Below are 19437 nucleotides of genomic sequence, written 5' to 3'. Positions count from 1 at the left end.
TCTATTTTGGAATGTTTTGTGTTTTATTGTAATCTGTCCTGGTTCATTTTTGGAAGGACGGCATAAATGTCAAAATACATAAAGGAATGCTAGATAAAAAGAAAAAGGTATTACCAGTGAAAATTTTTTTTTTAAAGGGGTGGTAATAATACCTCTGTGCAAAGCAATGATGAGCCCTCACCTGGAGTACTGTGCCCAAATCTGGGAACCATAGTGACAAAAGAATATAGACCAAGGCAATTCAGAGCAGGGCTATCAAAATGGGGCACAGTCTGGCCCATAAGCCCTATAAAATGAGACTTAAGGTCTGAATGTATCTCTCCTAACTGAGACGAAAACAAAGGGTATATGAACATAAGAAAATGCCATAGTGGGTCAGACCAAGGGTCCATCAAGCCCAGCATCCTGTTTCCAACAGTGGCCAATCCAGGCCACAAGAACCTGGCAAGTACCCAAAAACTAAGTCTATTCCATGTAACCATTGCTAATGGCAGTGGCTATTCTCTAAGTGAACTTAATAGCAGGTAATGGACTTCTCCTCCAAGAACTTATCCAATCCTTTTTTAAACACAGCTGTACTAACTGCACTGATAGATTGATTCACTGAAAATGAAACATATGTACAAGAAAAAAAAATAATTTTGCAGCACAAAGAACTAGGGATTATGGCTCAGTCCTCTAAGGCGGTAGATTTATTTATTTATTTATTTATTTAAAATTTTTATATACCGACATTCATCCAGGATATCATATCGGTTCACATTGTAACGCAAAAACAAACGCACGGCATGGCGCTTTACATTGAACAGTAAAAACATGATAACAAGGCATTAACGAGAGGGGGAACAATAACATGGGAAGATTGCAATAAAATTATAAACAAAGTTTGCAATTATATACATATGTACAAAAGAAAGAAAACTATGAGGTTAATTTTAATCAGGCTAGGAGATAAGAAGGGGAAGAGAAGGGAGGAGAGCGAGGAAAGAGGAGGGGCAGAGAGAAAGAAAAGAAGGTGGTGGAGAAAAGGGGAGGGGAGAGAGGGGCGGTAGAATGGGAAACAGGGGAGGAATGGGGAGAGTGGGGACAGTGGTGAGGTATAGTGAAAAATTAAGTGTATGCTTTTGCAAAGAGCCAGGTCTTGAGCTTCCGCTTGAAGGATTTGAGGCATTCTTCTTGCCGTAGTTCAACAGGCATTTTGTTCCAGAGGGTCGGCCCGGCTATCGATAGTGCACGGGCTCTTGTGGAAGTGAGTTTATAGAGTTTAGGAGAGGGGATAGGCATGGTTGCGAGATGTGCTAGTCTGGTGGGCTTATTAGACTGGTGAAAACGGAAGGATTCATTGAACCAGTTCATTTCGGGATTGTATAGGGCTTTGTGGATGAGAGAGAGAGCCTTATATTGTATGCGGGAGGCTATTGGAAGCCAATGTAGGTCTTTTAGAACAGGTGTAATATGGTCATGTCTACGTAAATTGGTCAAGATCCGGGCTGTGGTGTTTTGTAAGATTTGAATGGGATGGTTGGCATTGTTAGGTAGGCCGAGGAGTAGGGAATTGCAGTAGTCGGTTTTGGCGAAGATTGTGGTTTGGAGAACTGTACGGAAATCGGGGGGATGTAATAAGGGTTTGAGTTTTTTTAGTGTGTGGAGTTTAAAGAAGCCGTCTTTTAGAATGTTATTTATGAATTTCTTTAGTGTGACGTGACCATCAAGAATGATACCCAAATCACGGACTTGTTGAGCAAATTGGAACTGAGGAAGAGGGGGGAGGATCGGTTGGCTTTGGGGTGAGATGAGCATAATTTCAGTTTTTTTAGTATTAAGAGCAAGGTAGATGTAAGAGCCTCCAATTGTTTTTTCAGGTTTGAGATAGATTTTCTTCAACACGAGGCAGGGACAGCCGTGCAGTATCTTTCTGTTTTACTCCAAAGTCTCAATACCCCATTATCCTTCCTTTTAGATCTGTTTGGCCAAAGAAACATTACATTTTACTCAGATCTGACCAGATTTAAGTAATTTGCTGTTTAATTTTAGCTTTTACAAAAATTAATAATGTTTCCTAAAACTGGATGGAACTGCACAGTAGAGTTGTAAGTACTTAGAGACAAATCCAAAGTAAGCATGCTGAAATATTCTAAAATGCAAATTGCCAACTCTGGCCCTCAAAGGCCATACATAGGTCATTTTTTTTAAATAACCAAAATGTGTTAATGGTGTGGCTTTTGGACCCAATATATACAAATATATCTCATCAACATTCACTGTGGACAACCTGGAAAATCAGAGGTTTGGGGCTCTCAAGGACCCGAGTTGGCTATGCCTTCTCTAAAAAGGTTATTTAAAAATAAAACAAAAACAAACAAAATCAAGCAAAACAAAAAAACAAAGAAGAGGACACTAGCATCCTAATACTTGCGATTATTCTTTAGCAATAAAATCTTGTGAACTAGAAACTTGTAATTACCTTTTTTAAAGTTAATTATGTACCCAGATGCATTCAAAAGCATATCTGTGCCTCAGTGCATTGGCTCAGCATGAGGAAAGGCACATGCAATGTGAGAAACTAAGCCAAGAGGCATACTCACCTGGCCCATTTAATGAAGTACGGCAAGTGGTTGAGTAGATTGAATGTGTAGAAGGAATATCGTGTGATCTCAGTCACAATCCAGACGACCAAAAAAAGAATAACGCTCTCCTCATTTTGGATCTGTGGAAGCAAAAGTAGCGATATTTCCTTCAGCTACATTTCTGTAATAAGACCATAAGACTTGTCATACTGGGTCAGACCAAAAGGTCCATCAAGTACAGTATCCTGTTTCCAGCAGTGACCAATCCAGGGCACAAGAACCTGGCAGGTTCACAAGAGATAGCTAGAGTCCATGCTGCTTATTCCAGAGATAAGCAGTGGGTTTCCCCAAGTCCACCTTAATAATGGTTTATGGACTTTTCCTCCAGGATCTTGTGAAAACCTTTTTAAAAACACAGCTACTCCTATTACTTTCACAACATGCTCTGGCAATGAATTCCATAGCTTAATTATGCATTGAATAAAAAAATATTTTCTTATTAGTTTTAAGTGTATCACCTAGTAACTTCATTGTGTATCCCCTATTATTTGTATTCCTTGAAAGAGTAACAACCAATTAATGCTGACTTGTTCCAAGCCACTCATCATAGATCTCTAGTATATCTGCCCTTAGCTGTCTCTTCTTCAGGCTGAAGAGTCCTAAGACTCTTTAGTCTTTCCTCATAGGAGACTCGTAATACCTATTGCTAAAAAGACAGCTGGAATAGGAATGCATTGCAAAAGTCAATTTCACAAGCCCACATAGTCTTGACATGTGCACGTCTGAGTGGTAATGAATTTTTTTTCAGTATTCTTTATCCTTTTGGTTGTATGCCCATTTTTCTTTTTTACTGTAGTCTGAGGGCCAATTAATTTGAATAATTGCCGTAAAATAGCAAGAATGCATGCTGCTATACTCTTTACTGTCACAAAACTGCAAAAACTAAAGTTCTGTGTCCTGATGCATTAAGACTGGAAGTCTCCGGAACAAGATAATTCTGAGGGCCTCTCCACTACTTCCATGAGCATCATGTTGTGCTTCCATTCTCCTGCATACCTCTTTCCCAGCTCTCCATCTTTCCCACCACTCCCACCAATCCATCTCCTTCACCACTCTTCCCAGCCCTCTATATTCCTTTTTCCACTTCACTTATTTCACTAGACATGTTTTGATCTATTTTATTTGCCCTCTCTCTTTATGTGTTTCTCTTCTTTTCTGCCTACTATTTCATGTCCATTTTGCCCACATTGCTGTCACCATAATTTCTCAGTCCCTTCTACTCTACTGTACCTTCCTTCCCTCTCCCCTCCTCTTAATCAATTCCCCTTGAGCCCTTTTGTCCTTCCTTTCCAACTAAATGCAAACTGCAGGCAGGCAAAATAGACAATCACAGTGCAACCCTCCAAGGGCCTAGTTTACTCCTTCCCCCCTACACCACAGAACTGGGGAAAAAAGCCTTCACTCAATCACTTCCTGAGGAAAGCATGTGGGGTCAGTTAGAAGGAAAGCATCTGTGGGGTCAGTAAGTCTAGCTCTTGTTCACTTTCCCTTACTGCCACCTGAGGGAGAAAGCTAAAGTGCTTGGGGGAAGTTCAGAGCCTGAAGAGGGCCACTGAAAGCCATGAATCCTAGTACAGTCACACCAGATCACATTTCATTGTTCAACTCAAATTGCCTTCCAGGTTTTCTCTTCTCTTAAACTGCTTAAGTAAAACTGGAAGAAATGACTAAATATTCTCTCAGGCAAATAAATACACACACATTTAAACCAAGGCCCATATCTGAAACGCACATCCTGAGAAAACCTTTTATAAAAAACTTAACATTAAATCAACTCTGAAGCCCTCTGAAGACTGTACAAAGATATAGAGTGCTCTTAAAGAAAGAGCACTGGATACAAGGTGTACAAGAAGGAATAGCCACAAGATTAATGGAATATCAGTTTTAGCTTCATAAAGATTAAAATATCATGACTGGGACTCTGGTATAACTAAACTTCCTGAGTCTAAGCAGCAATTCTTAACAGTGAGGTTTGGACTCTTATGAATATAATTTTTGAAGCCCTAGCCATGATGATATCTTGGGGGGGGGGGGGGGGGGAATATTCAAAACATTTTTAAGTAGGTAAATACGTTGTAAACCACATAAAAACACAGTTTAAAAAATCCTTCCTTCCTGTACACGGGTAAAAGTATACATAATGGTTCATAGTACATGAATTTAAGGCTAGGGAAGGGAAGTACATAGAGTGATCACACTTTCAAATCACTGCACATGCTTTCCAGTGTATACTTTGCACCTGTTCCCATGCAGGTACAAGGTAAGGGAGTATAGGTGTATTGGTAGTGCATATGCCACTTGAATTTAAAAAAAAACAAACTATGGAGATTTTTTCTTTGAAAATTTGCATACAAGTTTGGGAATACAAGCTACCCATGGTATTTCAAAGTTGCCCTCCCCATGCTCGAGATGTTTTCATGCATGCTTGAATCATGTATCCTAAAGCAGGTGTAAGCCTGAAGCAGCAAGAAAAAAGGTCTTTATGACTTTTTTCCCTTGTGTGTGTGTGGGGGGGGGAGGGGAGGGGAGGTGTGCATATGCTCTTGCTCTTCTCCCTCCTCCTACACGGCCCCACACTTCTCTTCATCCACCTGCAGCACGGGCGCTGACGATCTTCCTCCTTCAGGCCTGTGCTGCTCCAGCCAGTTTTTCTTCCTGCCTTTTGCAGGAGCTTTTGGGTGGCTCCTGTGGCTAAATGGGGATCAAGGTGAGAAGAGAGAATGAGTATGCATGTGTGTGCAAGAGGGAGAGAAGTGAATGAGTGTGTGGAAAAGGAAGAAGAACAAGTGTGAGTGCATGAATGTGTAAGAAAGAGGGAGAAAAATGAATGTGTGCATGTGTGTATGTGGAAAAGGGAGAAGAGTGACTGTGCATGTGTATGTGAGAATGAGTATATATGTGTGTGAATGAACATGTGTGTATGAATGAACATATGAATGTGCTAATGTGTGAGATAGGAGGTTTGTGCACATGCTGCTATGAGGCCCCCCCCCCCCCCCCCCCCCCCCCCCCCCCCGCTACCACATGACCATCTCAGGGTGACAGGAAATCAAATATGCCCAAGTATGCTTGCTGCCTGTCTTGACCTCAGCCTGGACCACGACCATCCTTGCCTGCCAACCATCTCAACCTCGACGGTTAAGATGGTTGAGAAATTCTTCTGCCTGTGCCTCAAAGACTGCCACCGGAACCCAAAGGCTCAACCCGAGGGGGAAAGGTCTGGTATAGGCAAAGCTCCAGCCCAGTTTCTGCACTGTCAGATCTACCAGTTGGTGGTTAAGACCTACAGGGGCCTTCCCTGTATGTTGCATCAACCTCACCTCAACACAAGGGTCCACAATCCTAACAGATTGCTGAGGCCATGGACCTGGAGGCCCAGTCCTCGCTCCAAGCAATATCTGGCTTGGCACAGCATCTACAGGAACAGCAGCAGGTACTCAATCAAGTTACCAAGGCCCTGGAATGATTAGCCTTCGTGAACACCCTGAGGCGAATCCCTCAGGTGCTGCTTGCTTCTGCCAGGCCTTTACTATAGCTTCCGACACATCCCGTGACTCATGGGGTTCCCAAACAGTGCCATGGTTTTATTAAGCAATGTCAGATGCATTTCCAGCTACAGAATGCAATGTTCCCTGATGATCATACTATGGCCACTCTCTTTTGGTGGTACCGCATTACCTTGGGCCTCTTTCTTCTAGGAGCGTGAAGACCCTTTGCTCCATAAGTTCCTCGATGAATTCTGCTTTGTGTTTGATGAACTTGGAAGAGACATCGTCCCAGTAACAGACATGTTGCAGATTCACCAGGGTTCTCTGAACCTCTCAGAATATGCTATAGAATTACAAACTCTTGCCTCTGAACTGAACTGGGGAGAGGACAGTCTCACAGCCATATTTTGTCAGGGGCTAGCAAGCGCATTAAGGATGAACTCACAGCTCAAAAAGTTCCCACCTCCCTGAATAACCTTATCACCTTAGCTAGATGCACCGACTGAAGATTCCAGGAGAGATCCAGTGAGCACAGAGCATGACGCTCCATCACCTTAGCACCTCGCTTCTAGTAGTCTCTTTCTCCACCCATGACTCAGCTCTCAGAAGTTAAAATCCAAGAGAAGCCCATGCAGCTGGGGCACAGTCTGCTGACCACTGAGGACAAGTTGTGCCATAGACAATTAGGCTTATGCCTGTATTGTGCACGCTGTGACACTTCATGGCTAGTTGTCCTGAGAAACAGGGAAATAACCCTAGGCAGGACTTCCTCTTCTCCACAACTTTTTGACCCTGTATTCAACACCATAGACGAAATCCACCTCATCTTGCAAGCATTCCTGGATTCCTGTGCTGGAGGGAATTTTGGTGCACTATGGTATATCCACAGCTTCCCTGGCCCAACCATTTACCATTTCCTCAGTCTATGGAGATCCCCTCCCAGGGAGGCTCACAGAGAGTACTGTCCCACTAACCTTCGACACTGACCTGCTTCATTTGAGACCATCTCCTTTTATGTCCTAACCGGAGCGGTCAATCCTATTAATCCTGGGACTCCCCTGGCTTGAAAAGCATCAACCCATCATTGACTGGTCCTTGTTGAAACTGGCCTGGTTGAGGCCATCTTGTTCTTCTATTTTCTCGCCTCTGTCACTATTTTGGCTCACCTTGCCATTGCTGCTACCCAGATGAGAGTACCTCCCCAATATTCTAAATATATAAACGTATTCTCCAAGCAGTAGGCTGAGATGTTGCCTCCTCACTGTTTCTATGATTACAGGATTGAGCTCCTCCCGGGCAATGACCCTCTGCGAGGCAGAGCATATCCTCTCTCTTGGAGCCTGAGATCAAGGCTATGAGTGAATATATCCAAGATAACCTTGCTAGTTCATTGTTCCTTACCCCATCCAACTACAACTGGATCCCGTTATTTACCAATTGAAGCTTCCGAATATATTAAGAGTCCAAAATGTTTTCCATGTCTCCCTACTGAAACCGTTTACCCTTTCCTGACCCTCCAGGAAGCATCCCACACCCTTGGATGTAACAGTTGAAGAAGACACACAGTTTGAAGTACAGGAGATCTTGGATTCCCACAGAAGGTGAAATAAATTAGAGTACTTCATTGTCTGGAAGCATTCTGGCCCAGAGGAGAACTTGGGGGAGCTTGTTCACCAATCTCAAGAAACCACAGCTAATAAAATAATTCCACATGATTTCCCTCTAAACCCAAGTCTCTGGTCCTGAGGAAGGGGCTTAGAAATGAAAATTGGCTCTTACCTGCTAATTTTCGGTCCTGTAATACCACAGATCAGTCCAGAGAAGTGGGTTGTGTATCCCTACCAGCAAATGGAGTCATAGAACCAAAACTTTGGGCACTGCCAAAAAAAAAAAAAAAATTGTCCTGTACCCAAGCCCATGCTAACAGAACTAAGGAGCGAGGGGTAGCAACCAACCAAAGTCATGGGATAGGTGGCAATGTCTTTCGTGTATTACAAACTGGCTAAAAGACAGGAAAGAGAGTAGGATTAAATGGACAATTTTCTCAGTGGAAGGGAGTGGGCAGTGGAGTGCCTCAGGGATCTGTATTGGAACCCTTACTTTTCAATATATTTATAAATGATCTGGAAAGAAATACGACGAGTGAGATAATCAAATTTGCAGATGATACAAAATTGTTCAGAGTAGTTAAATCACAAGCAGATTGTGATAAACTGCAGGAAGACCTTGTGAGCCTGGAAAATTGGGCATCAAAATGGCAGATTAAATTTAATGTGGATAAGTGCAAGGTGATGCATATAGGGAAAAATAACTCATGCTATAGTTACACAATGTTAGGTTCTATATTAGGTGCTACAACCCAAGAAAGAGATCTAGGCGTCATAGTGGATAACACATTGAAATACTCGGTTCAGTGTGCTGCAGCAGTCAAAAAAGCAAACAGAATGTTGGGAATTATTAGAAAGGGAACGGTGAATAAATCGGAAAATGTCATAATGCCTCTATCGCTCCATGGTGAGACCGCACCTTGAATACTGTGTACAATTCTGGTCGCCGCATCTCAAAAAAGATATAATTGCGATGGAGAAGGTACAGAGAAGGGCTACCAAAATGATAAGGGGAATGGAACAGCTCCCCTATGAGGAAAGACTAAAGAGGTTAGGACTTTTCAGCTTGGAGAAGAGACGGCTGAGGGGGGATATGATAGAGGTGTTTAAAATCATGAGAGGTCTAGAACAGGAAGATGAGAATTGGTTATTTACTCTTTCGGTTAATAGAAAGACTAGGGGGCACTCCATGAAGTTAGCATGTGGCACATTTAAAACTAATCAGAGAAAGTTCTTTTTCACTCAACGCACAATTAAACTCTGGAATTTGTTGCCAGAGGATGTGGCTAGTGCAGTTAGTATAGCTGTGTTTAAAAAAGGATTGGATAAGTTCTTGGAGGAGAAGTCCATTATCTGCTATTAATTGAGTTGACTTAGAAAATAGCCACTGCTATTACTAGCAGCGGTAACATGGAATAGACTAAGGGGTAGATTTTCAAAAAGCACGCCTTCGCGTACTTTTGTTGGCGCATCAGGCGCGAACAAAAGTACGCTGGATTTTAGTAGATACGTGCGTAGCCGCGCGTATCCGCTAAAATCCTGGATCGGCGCTCGCAAGGCTGCCGATTTCGTGTAGCCGGCACGCGCCGAGCCGCGCATCCTGCCGCCATTCCCTCCGAGGCCGCCCTCCCCTCACCTTCCTCTATCTAACCCACCCCCCCGGCCCTATCTAGACCCCCCCACACCTTTGTCGGGGGATTTACGCCTCCCGGAGGGAGAATAAATCCCCGCGCGCCAGCGGGCCGCTAGCGCGCCGAGACGCGACCTGGGGGCGGTTCCGGAGGGCGCGGCCATGCCCCCGGACCGCCCCGGGCCGAAACCATGCCCCCGGGCCCGCCCCCGAAACGCCGCGCCGATCCGACACGCCCCCGACACGCCCCCCTCGAAAAACCCCGGGACTTACCCGAGTCCCGGGGCTCTGCGCGCGCCAGTAGGCCTATGGAACATAGGCGCACCGGTGCACAAGGCCCTGCTCGCGTAAATCCGGGCGGATTTACGCGAGCAGGGCTTTTAAATCCACCCCTTAGTTTTTGGGTACTTGCCAGGTTCTTATGGCCTGGATTGGCCACTGTTGGAAACAGGATGCTGGGCTTCATGGACCCTTGGTCTGATCCAGTATGGCAAGTTCTTATGTTCTTATGACTACCCCTTCGCCACAGACAAAAACCAAACCAAACCAACTGTGAATAACTGCTCCATCAATCCGTTCTGCAAAAGGGAGCTTCATGAAAAATTATCGGTAAATGCTAGCCAACACAGTCTTTCGGTATCTGAAATAAGGGGTGGGCCTCTGGACTGATCTGTGGTATTACAGGAATGAAAATTAGCAGGTAAGAACCAATTTTCATTTACTGAACATACCCAGATCAGTCCAAAGAAGTGGGATGTACCCAATCCATCCTACATTGGGCGGGAACCCGAGAGACCCGCACGCAGAACACTCTCACCGAAGGACGATTCATCAGTAGCCTTGACGTCCAATCGATAATGCTTAGTGAAAGTGTGAATAAAAGACCATACTGCCGCTCTACAGATCGCCTGAGGCAACAGGAGTTGACACTCTGTCCAGGAAGTAGCCTGGGCCCTAGTGGAATGCGCTCTGAGACCCGCAGGAATTTGACGTCCACGAGATATGGTCACCTTAGACACTTTATCCCCTTTCTTTGGGCCCCCAAAGAGAATGAACAAGTGATCAGAACATCGTAAGTCATTGGTAATCTCCAGATAATGCAAGAGAGTGCATCACACATCCAAAAGATGAAGGTCCCTGTCCTGAGAAGTGTCCCTAGATCAATGTGGGAACCCTGGGAGCTCCAGTTTGATTTACGTGAAAGGCCGAAATGATCTTAGGAACGAAAGACGAACTGTGTGTAACGACACCCGATCATCATGGATCCGTAGAAAGGGATCCCAACACGACAATGCCTGTAATTCTGAAATCCTACGAGCTGTATCATATCACCTCCAGATAAATAGTTCCATCCATCCCCCCACTTAGCCAGCTAATTAAGTGGTGGCCACCAAATGCGACTGAATATTCAAAAACGAGTCACTTAGTTGGATAAGTCTGAACTTATCCAACTTATCTATTTGCATGCCCAGTCTCAGTTTTGCAAAGTCCTCTTGGACTAAGTGGCATTGGAATATCAACCTCCTAATGCTTTGGTTTTCCATCCAAGATTTAAATATACATTTTTAAAGAATTAATTTCAAGTGAAAGTGCAACCTATTCCTAGAGAATTGGGAATTATTGTGGAGTTTTCTTCGATAATGGGTTATAAAGTCACCTGATCCAAGGTGGAGATATTGCCATTAACTACAGTTACTTTCTCCTCTGATATTAGCAAGTTCCCTTTTAGGTGGGTGGGCAATGGTGTTAAATATTTGGTGTATGCTTGGATTGGGATATTTCTAATAAGGTGGAGTATAATGAATCTCATCTGTTGTCAATATTGTCCGAGTTAGTTTCTCGATTGTCCCTCTTATTTTAGTTGGGCGGATAGGCATACTAGATAGGCCATATGGTCTTTTTCTAACATTATGTTTCTATGTCATGACTGGGGTTGTTGGAGGCCATCAAAATGGCAATACTTCCCTAACTTATTGCTACTCTTGCATTTGGAGGGTTCTGTGTATCAGCTGATTGACAAGGCTTTAACTGTTTTGTTTTTTTTTGTTTTATGGAAACAGAAAATCCCTAGAATAGCACTTCACACTTTAAAGTTGCTGAAAGATATGGGCTTTGTGAACTTTCCAGATCTGAAAATGTACCACACTGCTTTTCTTATGCAGCAGAGCATTCGATGGATATATTTTCGGGCAGACGTCAATAGTTTGGTTATCTTTTGAAAAAGCATTGATCGCTCCACTCCCTCTTTCTCCTCCCTTCCAGAAATGGTACTGTGTAAATGTCTGAGCAGTTGGTTAGTATTACAAACCCTAGTAGAGGCCTTTCGCACCTTTACTTGAAGGCTGGATATGTCTAATAACATATTTCAAAAAATGCCCCTATTGTTTAATGCACTTTAAGTCAAATAGGTCTGTTTTTAATTGAGTTCAGTGGCAGAAATATGATAGCTGGTACTTGGGTTAAGTGCTAGAGCATGGTAAGTGGTTATCTTTCCCACTTCTTCAGCGGCTTTTTCCAGTTCAAGATCATCAAGGCTTTTGATGACTGCAGATCAAACAATGTATCAAGTTTAGTGGTATTGCACTGTCAGCATTGGAGAAGGACTCCAAAATGTTTCGGGTATGTAGCTCTGTTTTGGCATTGCTGAAACACGTGGCAAACATTTATAAGTTATTGAGATAAAATCTAATCATTGCCTGGATGTGAGAGAATGAGCTTTCCATAGAATTAGATGAGAATCAATGGTGTTTATTTATTTATTTAAAGATTTTTATATACCGCGGTTCGTTAGCAAACATCACCTCGATTTACAGAGAACATTAAATTAGCAACAGGCTTTACAATAAAACTAAATTATAGCAAAATAAGATTATGAACATTAATAATGTAACTAAAAAACATTAGATTAATACACGATAAAACTCAACAATACTTCCAAAGGAGGGGAAGAGGACTGGAGGATCCAGAATATCAAAAACAAAAATAGCAGTTCAATTATGACAGAATGTGGGGGAAACTTATACTAATTAGTGATTTCTTGTATACTAATTAGTATACTAATTCTTGTATACTAATTAGTGATTAGTGATAGAACTTTACTCTGGGACAAAACCATGAGGGTCTCCCTGTCTACCTTTCTCTCTCTATTGTTTCATTACATACAAGACCATGTGGACCTCTGTCAAAGTGGAGAAGCTTGATGTAAGAGGGGACAGATTATGTTGGTACCTTAACATTTTCTATTTAACTGTAAGAATGTATGTGATTTCTGGTTGTGAATTTGGGGTGCAATTCTGATATCCTCCCTATCCAAAACACAGCTTTTGACTTATAATTTGGAAATCTCTAGCACTCTCATCCTCTCTCTAATGGGAATGCGCACTATTTGATTTCTTTATCTCTGCTGCATTACATCTGCTTATATTGCACTGGAAGGAAAACACTGCATTGCATATGAATATGTGATGGACTATGGTGATGCAATTTTATAAGTACGAGGTTGCTGCAGCAGAATCACTGGATGTCTCACATGGTTCAGAAAGGTATGGGCTCCTATGCATCAATTTGTATCTCACACATCCTGAAGACTGTATTTCCGACTGTATGCCAACCAGATGGTTTATCTTTTTTGTCGTTCTAGTTTACTACTTTAATAAAAATATTTGAACTTGAAGAATTAAGTTCAAGTCAATCAAGTTTTCCTCATTAGATAGTAAAAGTTCTGTATGCCAATGTCTCTTCTAGAAGTGATGTAGTTAACAGTCGACATGCATACCCATCTGTAGTGAAAGTTGGGGGTAGGGTGAGAGGAAAGGTAGTCTGAGAAAGAGGAGAAAAATTATAGCCCCCTCAACTACAAAATTGTTTACTTATGCATGTTTACCTGTTTTACGCTTTGGGTAATGAACCACACCATGAAGATTCTTGAGCTCACTTGGACTCCAGTTACAAGCACCGAGGTGTGCACTATTCCTTAAAAATAAATAGGTTACAAATCTGTTCCTTTTAGCAAAACAATACAAGTAATTAGCAACTGAATACATTTTTAAAGTACCAATAATTACATTTTTCAAAGTTTTACAAAATTGCACATTCAAATTTCAGAATTAGCCACCACTACTTTTTAGTGGTTCTTAAAAAAAAAAAAAAAAAAAAAAAAAAAAGTATCAAAACCAATCATAGCTCCAGAATCAACTATTTTGGACAAAACAAGTAACACAGTAGGTACACACTATGACAGTAACTTTCAAATGAGTGCGCTCATGCCCATACACACGCCAATGTGGGCACGAGCGCATGTGCACTTACATTTTTAAATCATCTGCGCAAGTGCACGCATTTTATAAAATATGCCCCAGCGCACGTGCTCCTAATTTTAAGCATTTACATGATTATTTGCTAATCGCGCTTTTTCTTTAGGAATTGTCGGCATTTACACGCGCAAGTGAGGTAATTTTCTAATATGTGCGCATGAAGGAAATGATCAGTTTAACCAATTTGTCCAGTTTACCCCTAGGTCATTAAAACATTCCTGGTTATTCAGCCTACACTTCCCCTAGATAACCCACACCCTTTACGTGGTCAGTAATTGGCTATAGAGTTATTCTGACTTACACCTGAAAAACAGCAGAAGTAAATGGGTGCAGGTAACAGCTGGACGTGCACCTCTTGCTCAGGTTATAAAACAGTAATTTAAGCGTGCAAGTGTTAGCCATGTCCTGGAAGGCCCAGCATGACTTAGTTTACATTTCCTATGATACACGGCAAACACTGCTCCACCAAGGAGGAAAGAAGGCTGTCTTCTTACAAATAGCATAGAAAAGTTAACCAGTGATTAGAGCAGAGGGTTGTGAACCAGGGAGGCTGAGGTTCAAGTCCCACTGCCATGCCTTGTGATCTTGGGTAAATCTCTTCATACTCCACTGCCTCGGGTACAAACTGAGGGGCCTATATACTAAAGGTTGTCTCCCATTCTGTATCTATGGCAAAAATGCTTAGCAAATGATCACCTTAAGATTTTGAGCCCTCTGGGGACAGAGAAATAAATAGTTATGATACCTGAATGTAATCAGCTTTGTTTGAAAGGTGGAATATAAATTAAATAAAATAAGTGAAGGAAGGGATTCCCTAGACCCACATACATAGGAAAACTGGTTCTTACCTGCTAACTTTTGTTCCTGTAGTACCACAGATCAGTCCAGACTCCTGGGTTTTACCTCCCTTCCAGCGAATGGAGACAGAGAAAGTTTCACAGCACCATCTCTTAACCCAGTGTGCCACCTGCAGTCTCTCAGTATTACTCAGTACCCAAACAAAAATTAATCAAAAAAACTTCTAATAACCCAACACTATAATATTCCCCAAACGAGCAGAGGAAAGAGGAAATTCATAATTGAGAACATAACCAAATTTGGAACCTTTCTTGAAAGGCTAATGATAAATCTGTGCCATTCTTCAGAACTATTATAGTAAATAGATTGAGCGGATTCGCCAAACCTCCTCTCCACCACTGGGTGGGACTCTGGACTGATCTGTGGTACTACAGGAATGAAAATTAGCAGGTAAGAACTTATTTTTCTTTCCCTGTTCGTACCTAAATCAGTCCAGACTCCTGGGATGTACCACAGCTTCCCTAACCGAGATGGGACTGCATGAGTCCCGCTGGAACTACACTTTCACCAAAATTGCCAACGTCTGAGGCCTGGACGTCTAATCTGTAGTGCCTGGCAAAGATATGCAAAGACTTCCAAGTAGCCACCCTGCAAATCTCTTGCAGCAATACTAGCTGACATTCTGCCCAGAAGGCTGCCTGGGACCGGGTTGAATGAGTCTAACTCCTCTGGGATAGGACGACTGAGAAAGATGTATGTGGAACCAATAGCCTCCTTCAACCAATGTGCAGTCGTGACTTTTGAAGCTTTCTGATCCTTTTTTGCAGCACTCCATAGCACAAAAAGGTGATCAGATAATCTGAAACTGTTAGTGATCTCTAGATACCACAACAAAGCTCTTCTGACAACCATAAGTCTTAATTCTTTTGCACCAACCTCCAAATTTGGAAAAGCTGGCAGCTCGACTGATTGACTTAAGTGGAACACCAAAACCACCTTCGGCAAAAAAGACTGAACCATCTGCAAAGAGAATCTGGAATACAAAATTCACAAAAAAGGTTCTCTACATGATAGAGCTTGAAAGTTCTGACACCCTTCCAGGTGAACAAATTGCCACCAAGAAAACCACCTTCAAAGTAAGATCCTTTATAGTGGCCCTTTTAAGAGGCTCAAAAGGCACTGCACACATGCGCTTGAGGACTAAGTTAAGGCTCCAGGAAATGCACCACGTCCGGATGTGCCACTAGGGTTGTTCTATGAATCTTGCCTCACAAACAGCTCAGGGCTGACACCTGCACTCTCAGGGAAATAAAGGACAAGCCTTTCATTAGGCCTCTTTGCAAAAAGGCCAGAATCTGCACCACAGACACTTGCCAAGGATCAACCCCTTGCTCTGCACACATGCCTCAAGACACTCCAAACCCGGACATATGCCACGGAAGTAGAAGTCTTTCAAGCCTGCAACAGAGTAGAAATAACATCCGCAAGATATAGCAAATGTTGCTTACCTGATGTAACAGGTGTTCTCACAGGACAGCAGGATGTTAGTCCTCACAAATGGGTGACATCGAGGATGGAGCCCACCACGGAAAACTTCTGTCAAAGTTTAAACAGAACTTTGACTGGCCCCTACTGGGCATGCCCAGCAAGGCACTGACCCTGCAGCCAGCAGGGGTCTCCCTTCAGTCTGATATTCAAAGCTACAGGCAGTGCCTAGAAAGTAAAAACAAAACAAACCCAACACCGCGGGGTGGCGGGCGGGTTTCGTGAGGACTAACATCCTGCTGTCCTGTGAGAACACCTGTTACATCAGGTAAGCAACATTTGCTTTCTCACAGGACAAGCAGGATGGTTGTCCTCACAAATGGGTGAGTACCGAGCTGAGGATGTCCTGACTTGCACCAAATGCACCCAACGACGTGCAACAGGCACTACAACTGGGGTGGAATTTGGTAAAGGGCATCCGCACCCTACCGGGAAGGTGGAAGGGTGTTGGTACATCACGTTGGAAAAAGGTTACGCAAGACAGACTGGCCGAAGATGGAGTCCTGTCTTCCAGCTTTGTCCAAACAATAGTGGGCTGCAAAGGTATGGAGAGAACTCCAGGTTGCAGCCTTGCAGATGTCAGGAAGCGGCACCGATCGAAGGTGTGCCACTGACGTAGCCATGGCCCTCACAGAGTGTGCTTTGACACGGTCTTGAAAAGGGATGCCCGCTTGCTCATAGCAGAAAGCAATGCAGTCCGCCAACCAGGAGGAAAGAGCCTGCTTACCCACAGGTTGTCCTAACTTGTTAGGATGGAAAGAGACGAATAATTGAGTGCTCTTCCTGTGAGAAACTGTACGGTCTAGGTAAAAGGCTAGAGCCCGTTTACAGTCTAGGGTATGCAGGGTCTGTTCTCCAGAGTTGGAGTGGGGCCTGGGAAAAAAGATAGGTAGTATGATGGATTGATTAATATGAAACTCAGAAACTACCTTAGGTAAAAATTTAGGGTGAGTGCGGAGTACCGCCCGGTCCTGCAGGAGCTTAGTGTAAGGCGGATAGGTAACTAGGGCCTGTAATTCACTAACCCTGCGAGCTGAAGTGATAGCCAAAAGGAATAACACTTTCCATGTGAGATACTTTAACTCACAGGAGTGCAGAGGTTCGAAAGGAGGTTTCATTAGACGACCAAGAACCAGATTAAGGTCCCAGGATGGGGCCGGAGGCCGTAAGGGTGGCTTCAGATGGAGCAAGCCTTTAAGAAAACGTGTTACTAGGGGTTGTACTGAAATAGGGACACCCTGTACACCTTTATGGAAGGCGGCTACCGCACTGACATGCATCCTAATGGAAGAGGTTTTAAGACCTGATTCAGAGAGATGCCATAAATAGTCCAAGAATTTGGAGATTGGACAGGAAAGGGGATCAAGGGACTGAGAAGTGCACCATGATGTGTACCTTTTCCATTTGTATGAGTAAGACTTTCTTGTGGAAGGTTTTCGTGAAGCTATCAGGACTCGAGAAACGGAATCTGAAAGGTTGAAAGGCTGAAGGACTAACCTTTCAACATCCATGCCGTCAGGGACAAGGCTTGGAGGTTGGGATGGAGGAGGCATCCGTCGTTTTGAGTGAGCAGATGCGGGTCCTTTCCCAGAGGAATGTGCCTGCGGATGGAGAGATCCTGGAGTATTGGAAACCATACTTGGCGTGGCCAGTAAGGTGCTATCAGGATCATGGTTCCTCCGTCCTGGCGTAGCTTCACGAGAGTCTTTGACACAAGAGGAAGTGGAGGGAATGCATAGAGCAGACCGGTTGTCCACTTGAGGGAGAATGCATCCCTCGGCCGAGAGTGCTGGCTCCGAATGAGAGAGCAGTAATCGTCCACTTTGTGGTTCTGAGGGGACGCAAAGAGGTCTGTGCGGGGAGAACCCCACTTGTGAAACAGAGAGGTCGCTATTAGAGGATCGAGTGACCACTCGTGCGGTCGGAAGACACGGCTCAGCCGGTCTGCCAATACATTGTCTACTCCCGGCAGGTAAGTGGCCCTGAGGTACATGGAGTGGGAGAGGGCTTCCGCCCAGATCTGCGCAGCTTCCTGACACAGAAGGAAGGAGCCTGTGCCTCCCTGCTTGTTTATGTACCACATGGCCACTTGGTTGTCCGTCTGGATTAAGATTATCTGATGAAAGAGATGATCTTTGAAAGTGCGGAGCGCATAGCGGATTGCTCGAAGTTCCAGGAAATTGATCTGGTGTTCGGCTTCCTCGTTGGACCATAACCCTTGGGTTTGAAAGTTGTCCACATGGGCTCCCCAACCGATGTGAGAAGCGTCGGTGGTTAGGATTACTTGCGGATCCGGTGGAAGAAAGGGTAAGCCCTGAAGGAGGTTGACCTGAGTCGTCCACCAGGTTAAGGATAGGCGCAGCGCTTGTGTGACTGTGACTATGGAGGACAGAGGCTGAAAAGCTTGAATCCATTGGTGTCGTAGAGACCATTGTGTTACTCTCATGGCTAGTCGGGTCATGGGAGTGACTTGAACCGAGGATGCCATGTGTCCTAGGAGAATGAGGAACTGGCGAGCCGTGGCCGTGTCTTGAGACTGGAGCTGGTGAGCTAGGGACATGAGAGTTTGGACCCGTTGAAGCGGAAGGTAGGCCTTTGCCTGTAAGGTGTCCAAGTCTGCCCCAATGAAAGATAAGGTTTGAGATGGGACGAAGCAAGATTTCTCGTAATTGACAAGAAACCCTAAGGAAAGGAGTGTGTTGATTGTCAATTGTAGGGAGGACCGGGCAATCTGTTGGGTGGAGGCCCTGATTAGCCAATCGTCCAGATAGGGGTATACGTGGACACCTTCCTTCCTGAGGAATGCTGCTACAACTACGAGGCATTTGGTGAAGACTCGTGGAGCAGAAGCCAGACCGAAAGGTAGTACTCGGTATTGATAATGGTCGCGGCCTACTAGAAACCGCAGATATTTGCGATGGGATTGTGTTATCGCAATATGGGTATAAGCGTCCTTGAGGTCGAGGGAGCATAGCCAATCCCCTTTTTGCAGCAGAGGGAGTAACGTGCCCAGGGTTACCATCTTGAACTTTTCTTTTTGAACGTACTTGTTGAGGGCCCGAAGGTCCAAAATTGGACGTAGCCCTCCTGACTTTTTTGGAATTAGGAAGTACCTGGAGTAAAATCCCTTGCCTCGTTGAGAGGGAGGGACAGGTTCTATAGCATTTGATTGCAAAAGAAGGGATACTTCCTGTTGTAATTGAGTCAAGTGGCTGGAGAGACTCCATGCTTGAAGAGGCGGGGAGTCTGTCGGAAGAGTTATGAAATTGAGGTGGTAACCCTGTGCGATAATTGCCAGCACCCACTGGTCTGAGGTAATCCGTATCCAATGCTGTAAAAAGTGGCACAGACGACCCCCTACAGGGATGTGGGGGAGTGGGATATGGCATGTGCTCCGTATCGGGAAGTCAAAGGCCTGCCGCAGGCCCG

General features: G+C 44.0%; 1 protein-coding gene across 3 annotated transcripts in view; it reads right to left on the bottom strand.

Moving 5' to 3' along the window:
- Nucleotides 1-19437, bottom strand: part of HACD1 (3-hydroxyacyl-CoA dehydratase 1) — a 151110-nt gene that overhangs the window by 66905 nt on the left and 64768 nt on the right. For 2 of the 3 annotated variants that reach the window (XM_029588754.1, XM_029588756.1), the window contains exons 4-5: nucleotides 13236-13324; nucleotides 2586-2707 (exon numbers count right to left, since the gene is read on the bottom strand). In XM_029588754.1, coding sequence (XP_029444614.1) covers nucleotides 2586-2707; nucleotides 13236-13324 — 211 coding nt within the window. The remainder of the gene's footprint in view (nucleotides 1-2585; nucleotides 2708-13235; nucleotides 13325-19437) is intronic. The other variant, XM_029588755.1, reaches the window with a different exon arrangement.

This window comes from Rhinatrema bivittatum, chromosome 2 (assembly GCF_901001135.1).
Source record: "Rhinatrema bivittatum chromosome 2, aRhiBiv1.1, whole genome shotgun sequence".
Lineage (NCBI taxonomy): Eukaryota > Metazoa > Chordata > Amphibia > Gymnophiona > Rhinatrematidae > Rhinatrema > Rhinatrema bivittatum.
Note: the sequence above shows the minus strand (reverse complement) of the source record. Positions and strands in the feature narration are given on the sequence as shown.